This window comes from Trichoplusia ni, unplaced genomic scaffold (genome assembly GCF_003590095.1).
Source record: "Trichoplusia ni isolate ovarian cell line Hi5 unplaced genomic scaffold, tn1 tig00003507, whole genome shotgun sequence".
Classification (NCBI taxonomy): domain Eukaryota; kingdom Metazoa; phylum Arthropoda; class Insecta; order Lepidoptera; family Noctuidae; genus Trichoplusia; species Trichoplusia ni.
The window spans coordinates 1-8,329 of record NW_020800410.1 but is presented as its reverse complement, the minus strand read 5'-3'; the positions used below and the strand labels follow the sequence as shown (position 1 = coordinate 8,329).

The 8,329-nt window shown below is 37.7% G+C and overlaps 2 protein-coding genes across 2 annotated transcripts; one reads left to right on the top strand and one right to left on the bottom strand.

Moving 5' to 3' along the window:
* Window positions 1-332: 332 nt before the first annotated feature.
* Window positions 333-3,676, top strand: LOC113507945 (ER membrane protein complex subunit 2-A-like). Its single transcript, XM_026890886.1, is given in 8 exon segments — window positions 333-520; window positions 1,201-1,314; window positions 1,716-1,866; window positions 2,286-2,371; window positions 2,374-2,428; window positions 2,740-2,896; window positions 3,109-3,204; window positions 3,293-3,676. Coding segments are annotated over 8 exon segments (879 nt in total). The 5' UTR covers window positions 333-486; the 3' UTR covers window positions 3,479-3,676.
* A 1,114-nt stretch (window positions 3,677-4,790) lies between these two features.
* Window positions 4,791-8,323, bottom strand: LOC113507943 (tRNA (guanine(10)-N2)-methyltransferase homolog; the record flags this gene model as incomplete). The annotated part of the gene is given in 9 exon segments (XM_026890885.1): window positions 4,791-4,955; window positions 5,417-5,597; window positions 5,600-5,614; window positions 5,918-5,933; window positions 5,935-6,057; window positions 6,357-6,430; window positions 6,775-6,964; window positions 7,669-7,803; window positions 8,081-8,323. Coding segments are annotated over 9 exon segments (1,128 nt in total), but the record flags the coding sequence as incomplete, so codon positions are not given.
* Between the last annotated feature and the right edge of the window lie 6 nt (window positions 8,324-8,329).

The window sequence follows — 8,329 nt, the reverse complement described above, 5'->3', positions numbered from 1 at the left end:
TTGCATACAAAATATTAACATAAAATAAAATATTTAATAACACATTACTATGCACAATTTACTGTTAGCCGTAGCATCCGCTGTTAAACCAAGATAGAATATTAAAAACACTCATTAACAGTAGACAGGGTCAGTAACAGTAGACAGTAAGTCAACAGGGTCAGGAGCAGCACCAACAGCATCCTGCAGGTTATTGCGGAAAAGCAGGACTCAGACATCCTGAAAGCATTTATACGCGCACAAATTTTACTATAAATCTTATTATTTTGTAATTATGTATGGACATTGTTCTGAAATAAAGATTATTATTATTATTATTATTAAATGACATTTCTGATTTCATGTTTCAGCTGTCACATTCAAGTCAAGTGGTCTATAATTAAAGAGATTTGTTAGGGTTAAAGTGTGAAATATTACAATATCCTGGTTAATTTCAACCTACTAGACGAGATCCGATAAGTCATAAGTCGCAATTCGTCGTGCATAATGTCGTACAATTTTGAGGAGTTGTCTTTTAGTGGTACGTTCCATAATAATACTCAACACAGTTACTTTTTAGTTGGTTACCCACCAGAAAATCTTGAAATTAATGAACAAGTAATGTTAGAATAGTACACACATTGTTTTTATCCTAAACCGCAACGTATTACAATGGAGTTCAGTCTTAAGTATTTTGCTGTACAAGTCTAGGCCTTTAGTTCTACCCTTTTGAGCATCTCTAATAACCAATCCTCTATCGATTATCAGTAGGTTTACAGTTATAAACAAGCAAAATGAGGAATAAATCTTCCAAAATCTTGTTTACAATGTCTTTTTAACAATTAGACAATATCTAATCTAATTATACTACTCTATCATATGATTACCTTCATATCTATTTCAATTAGAACAGTTTTAAGTAATTAATATTAGTCTTTATTTGTTCAAATATGGTACATATCACGAAAGGCCTTAAAAAAGAATAAAATTTTAGTTTAGTTTTGACTGCACACATAGCTGAGTGGTTGAGGTCACCAAGCCAAACCCACTGAGTGCGACGTGTCGCGGGTTCGAATCCCGCGTAGGTCAAGCATTTGTGTGATCCACAACTTGTCCTGAGTCTGGGTGGAGTCTTTAAACCCCGCAACACACGGATTGAATTCCTTAGTGCGGGAGATGTAAAAAAAAAACTTTTTTGAAATTTTTTACCTTTTATTTCAGAGGCAAAGGACCTCCTTCGTAAGTGGAGAGAGAATAATGAAAGAAGGAGTGATGATGTGATTGAGCTGTGGACCTCTGTCATCAGTGATAATGTTGCTAAGCTCGGCAATGAAAGTAAGTACAGAATACCTTATTTTTAAAGCATAGTAAATAAGCACCTGACATAATCTAGGTAATTCATTTTCTGATTGTTAGATACAACTGTCACATACTTTTTTATTAGATCCAGAAAAAACTTATAATGAGGTTCTATCATTATGTTATGGTTATTATAAGTGTTGTCACAACTCACAAAAACTGTAAATATTAAAAATCAGTATTACAGTTTGCACAATTTTCTGTGTAATAGTTTTTCTGTGTAATGTACTCGTAAACTGCGTTTTTATTTTATATTTTTGCAAGGAAAATGTGCAATTATTTTTATATTACAGCCTCTTTGAGATTGTACTACTGCGCTAAGGACCTTTCTCTTCAATGAGCAATTAAAATTTACAAAAATTATTCTATACTTTCAGAGCACCTGGTATTAGAACAAGTCATGTATGCAGCTCTTGACTGCCATGCTTACCATATCGCCGTCATGTGTACCTGCATGTTGTCGTATGAGTTCCCAAACAGTATGCGTGTCTTACGGTACGACGCCGCATACAATGAGGCTAAGGAAGCGTAAGTATCAAGAAATATAACAAAATACAACTCAGGAATTCAGGAATTTGACCACTATAATCAAAATCTACTCATTGAAGTTAGCTGCAAAATAGCACTTTTTGAACGTCAAATTGTTTTTATCCTATAGTACGGCAGTACTGAGCACCCCATATCGCCCACCCTATATAAGGAACCTAATGTTACCTAATGAATGCACCCTATATATGATAGTTTAATTAGTGACTGACCAAAACTGTTAAATTACGTTTTTTTTATTAAGTTATAAAACGAAATCTAACTTTTTCGTTAATGAATTCAGTCCAATTTAGTGTATTCATGAGTTAGTCTTTGTTCAACTTTTCCAGTGTTCCTTTTTTTTTAATCTGTATAATCATAACCTGTATTAGATTCAAACTGATTTGTATATTTAATTTTAGGTATGGTGAAGCTTTAGAGACGTTGGATAAGATAATTAAAGCCGATGAGACTAACGCGGCGGCACGGAAGCAGCGCGTCGCCGTCCTCAGTCGCAGGGACTCATCAACGAGGCTATTAAGGAACTAGTTGATTATCTCAAGAAGTGAGTATTCGAAAGAAAATTGTTGCATGAAAGTATTGTCGCATTTATAAGCGTGGGCTGCGAAGGGTGAGTGAGTGTGATTTGAGTCCAGTAAAGAGTGAACTCTGGACTAACTGGACACAAAACGCACTCACTCCACGCACTATATCAGAGGTAATATACTGATCTACCATAAATACTCATCTTCTTGATAAATTGTCGTACAATCAATTTAGAAACAGTTTCATCAACAAGCCCTAAAGTAATAAAAGATAATAATAAAAAAAACATCTTCGTTATCTATATCCTTATATTTTATGTCCTTGCTCCAGGTTCATGTCGGACGTGGAGGCCTGGCAGGAGCTGTGCACGCTGTACTCGCGGCAGGGCGAGTACGCGCGCGCCGCCTTCTGCGCCGAGGAGCTGCTGCTGCACCAGCCACACAACCATCTCATGCATCAGCGGCTGGCTGACATACGATACACCATGGTACATACCCCTTTTCAGGGCCATCTGGACTTAAATACGCAGAACTTAGACCAATATAGGTAGCCTTTTTAGTTGTGCCATTTATTCATGGTTGGCTACCACCATTCCGAATATGACAGACAACTTATAAATATTGTGTAATTTTCATAGTAAATATCGAGATATTAGGTAGACAAGAGGCAATTTGAAGCATAAATTTCGTTATTTCACAGGGCGGTGTTGAAAATATGGAGTTAGCTAAATCGTACTATTGTCAAGCTTTGAAACTGAACCCCGACAACATGAGGGCCTTACTGGGATTATTCTTAGTAAGTAAACATTTCAATTGAAATATGACCGAATATTTTTTAGATTATAGAGAGTGATTATTTACATGAGTCATTACACGTTGAACAGACGACAAACAACCTGCTGTCGCACTACAAGTCCGCAGGCAACGCGGGCAAGCGCAAGGAGGTGTGGAAGCTGTGCCAGTGGGCGCAGTCGGGCGCGGCGCGGCGCCAGGGACAGACGCGCGCGCCTTCCGCCGCCGCCGCGCCCGACCTCACGCAGGCCATGCTCGCGCTCGCCATACAAGACTGACTCCATACAGTGTCGTAATGGGGATGGTTCAGCGGCGCGCTCACCTAATGTAATAAATTAGCAATTTCCAGTCCAAAATATGTATGTCAAGGTGACGATATATCTACAGACTACATGAAACAATCAAATGAAAAAAAAAACTATATTACCTGCAAAGTAGTCATCTACACAGAATCCTCCAGTAAAGTTAAAAAAAAATGCAATTTAGTAAGACTGGTCAGAAACACCTATCATTATCTCTACTACCACTTATTGCGTTGGTTGTTGAGGAAACATTATAGTGTTAATTATTATACTATATTCTTGTCGGCTTTTGAGCCTTCAATAGTAATAAATATATCTTATTTATTAAATAGGTAATAATTTACTTTTCTAGTATACCTATAATGTTGGAGTAATTATACCAGTACTGGGAATATTTCATTATTTGCATTTATATTTTATGTTATTGGTGAAATGGAACTTCTTTAAATTATGTTACAGGACTGGTGGGATAACAATTAATGTGTTTATTAAATGTATACTATGTACCATCTAACAGTGTTTATATTAATTAGCAATACTTAAATTCTTTCGATCCTGTCATCTAAAGGATGAAGACCTATCGTCAATGGATGACATTTTAAACTCCTTAAAAAATCTTTTGAAAAGGTAAAAATGGATTATAGGTGAGGCACTGCAAGTGAGCTGTTTATCTGTAGTAACAACTATTAACGCCATTATAGCATAGTCTCAGTCAATATACTTAAATAAAACGCAAGAACTGATATCTTTTTTATATTTCTGTATCATATACTCTACTTATTGCCTACAACACAGTGTCACACGTCACGTGACGTCTTTCTTGGCGGCCATCTTGTAGAGCGCATACGCCGCCATTTCTTCCGATTTCCTCTCTTTCTTTCTCTCGCCTTGTCATTTCACCCATTGGCGAAATATTTTTCTCTGAAAATGGCAGAATATTTAGGTACTTAAATTTGCAAAAATCTGTTAATTCTCTGTCCGTCAAGTGGATTATAGAGGAAACAAATAGACGTATTACGTCACTCTCTTGCATATGGTTGTAAGATAATCAGGGACAGTTTACAGACCATAATGTAATTTTAGGTACAATGTGTAATTATAGACATAGACCCCGTAGGGCACAGCATTATGGTAGAGGAAGAGCACTGTTTTATGCTTTATTAATTATTTCGCTATTGTATTTTGTATACGACACTTTGTATTGTTTTAATTTCAAATTTAGTTTTCTTAATATTGAATACAATTATGAGATATTTAGTATTGTAGTCTTAGAACCCCTCACCTAAAGTTATGCGACCCCCGTTAGTATCGAGCGGCTGGCTGGGGCACGTCGTCATGCACCTTCTCGTAGGTCAGCAGTCTCCGCGCCGTCAGCTTGGACAACACCTGCTCGGAGTTGGCCACGAGCGACAGGCACGGGTGCGACGGTAACTGGTCTTCATGGTAATCTTCCCTGAACGGAGATTGTTGATTATTTTGAGAATTGAACAGAATTTACAAAGTAGGTAAGTAAAGTCTGATAAGAAAATAATAATTATGACATTTCGCCAAATCATCCACATGTTCAAATAGCAAAGAGCTGCATAAAAACTTGTGACTTGAAAACTCCTGCGGTTGCCGTCCCGATTTCACAAACACAAATAACCTGCAGAAAGATTCCCCAGACTCAGAGCAAGCATTCGTGGATCACACCAAACGCTTATCCTACACAGGGATCGAAACCGCGAGATGAACCCGCGCCATTGGGTTAGCGCGGAGACCTCAACCACCCTGCTATCCGTGCAGTCAAAGGTCAAGGACCTGTGGCGAGAATTCTAAAACTTCATAGACTAATCCATAGATAATTCAATAAAAAAAAAATATTCATTCCAAAATAAAAAGCTAATGCTCCTGCGCCATTAGCCTCTTACTTACCTAACAAGCGGATACCAGCAGACCAATCTCCTTCCGATCTCGAGATGTGTCGCGGCAAAGTTCAGCAGGTCTCCGTACAGCTGCTGCAGCCCGTACTCCACCTTCGAGGGGATGTGGTTGACCAGGTGCTCGTCGGAGAGCTTGTAGTTATCACGCTCGATGCCTATCTTCTCTGTGGGTCTCTGACGCCGTAGGGCGCTGTGGAAGAAGTGGGGTTTTGGTCGTAAGTTAGTTAAATAATATGGAATGAATTTAATGCAACGACTTACTATCTAGAGGCAATTTAATGCTTGTGTTGATCATACATGGTTGTTTCAGGCAGCGGTAGCGTGCTGATTATAGAATTTATTTTATGACTTAAAAGGACTTTTTTGGAATAATAAATTCTTTCTAGTGGGATGCTTTGAAACAAAATTACAATACTGATTCACGAAATAATAAGTATTGTTATACCAATACAAAAGGTGGCATAAAAGTTTTTTTAATTTAAATTGAACTTACGATCCGTGACAATTGCGGTCGAACTTGAATCCTTGTTTCCATAACGGTAGTGAGAAATCACTCACTAACACGTCTAGGTAAGAAGATTCAGTTCCGTATTGCCTCATGTTACCCCTAACGCTCTCCTCTTTGGCACGCATCTAACAAAACAATGCAAAGTACAATTATGTATATTATACATAAATTAATTATTAGTAGTTTGTGCAAGATCTAGAACTATAATAGAACAGATATCTTTGAAGCAATTTCACATTAGATACGTTTTTCGTAGTAATGCTTAGCTAGCAGTGGTAAAGTTAAATAATTGTGTTCATATTGTCTGTGTTAACTGTATATACTTCAGTGATACATTTTCTTTTTTGTAATATTTGTGTGTCAGTTGATGCCCTTGCAAAGTAATTGTGTAAGCACCTTAACCTCAGAATACATACTTTGTTACCTTTTGTCCGACTCGAGTTGGCCGCGTGCGCCCGTGCAGCATCATGAAGTCGATGTCGGAGCCCCACACGTAAGCTGGAAGTTAAAGTTTTAAAATGAGTACATCGACAGTGGCCTGGCACAATACGCTGATAGTTAATTAATACTTTTCACTTCCATAGCTCACAGGAATAGGTCGACGAAACATATTTTTAAATTATCATACATTCAAAACATTAAAGCTTTACAAAGTGTTGACTGTTTTCTCTATTATTGAAATCTGGTGGTCCATATTAATTATTAATAATTCTCAAGATAATATCTCATTAATTAAGAAACCGCAAAAAAAACCTAGATCGTGAAATCGAACTTGGCTCAGCAGTGCAACCTTATACATGAAAAAAAAGGAAAGAAAATACGCTAACAATACAAAAAATTACCTCCAAAATGAGCAGCAGACACCAGCAGAGATCCCGACCCAACAAAGGGGTCGAGTACAATGTCTCCCGTCTTCACTTGCGCCTGGTTAGACATGAGCAGGGAGAGCTGCGCGTCCATACTAGTGTTGCCTATGAAGTGCCGCTTCTTCAGCGAGTGGTACTGGATGAGGTCGCGCTGCCCGTCTACTATCTGTATGGATGTACATCTTTGCATTAGTTAAGAGATTTGACCTTAGATATTTTTTTTAGAAACAGTTGAGATCACTGAGACTAATAAAAATAATCTGGTTCCCGTTGGATGCAGGTGGCAATGAACCGGTCGCGCTGGAGAACTTATGGAGAGGCCTATGTCCAGTAGTGGACTGCTATAGGCTGAGATGATGATGATGATGGTAGAAAAAAAATTAAGTATTTAATATAAGCTAGTCCCAGCCCTTATTTCGTAGAAATAGCCGTAAGGCTACCATCCCACTAGTAACTTTCAAGGTGTCACCTGGCAAAAGTACAACATTATGCTCTGGCTAGTGTGGTGAGGGCCTCAATATAAATTATGTTATTATCAACCTATATATATATATGACGATCTCCGTGGTCGAGTGGCGTAAGCACCGGTTTCAAGGTGTCGCTAGCTCTGAGGTTCGATCTCCGGTCGGGTCAATGCAAAAAATCACATTTTCTACATTGCCTCGGGTCTGGGTGTTTGTGATACCTTTGTTGTATCGAAATCCATAACACAAGTACTTTAGCAACTTACTTTGGGTTCAGAACAATGTATGTGATGTTGTCCGCATATCCTATCCTAATCTATGTTATTATCAAGGACATTCAGACAGGTGTAAGAAAAAAAGGTAAGCCATCCCATTCAGAAACCGCTCCTAGTAAATGTAGACCTACCCATTTTCCAAAGAAGACATCATATGGTTGATCAGGCACATTGTTGGGGTCATCACCATAGAACTCCAGGTAAGCTAGGGTTATATCAGGTTTGTTTAGCTTCACCGGCCCTTCTAGAGGTAAGTACTCAAATGACTGAAACAAGAACAATTAATGTTAAATAGTTTTTTTATCCTGCTTAAACTTACGTGTTGTGTGTTTAGATTGAATGATGCAATGCGAATTCGACAAAATCATAGTCAAAGCAACATTCAATATCAATTCTGATACATGTTTTAATCAGTTATTAAAAGAGTATTATAACAATCTAATAGACAACCAGGTTACCCTTCATACAACATGTTAGATAATATCTATTTGCAGATAATGGGGTGAAAATCACACTTTCGCAAATAATCGTAAAACCACTCACCTCAATTTTCTGAACTTTTTCTTTTAAAGTAAAATGTTTGCAGAAAGTTTCGACTTCTACTTTAAAAGATTTCTTAGGAGAACAACACGCTTCTATTAGTTCTTTAGGACATAAATGTGTATCACAGCTTCCACTAACACCATTTTCACCAACCACCCAACTCCCTGTTGAGTTTTTGAGGGAATTTCTTAAGTTTGAATGTAACTGCGCTTCGGTTTTTGCCATAGACCATAGTTCTATACAATTTTT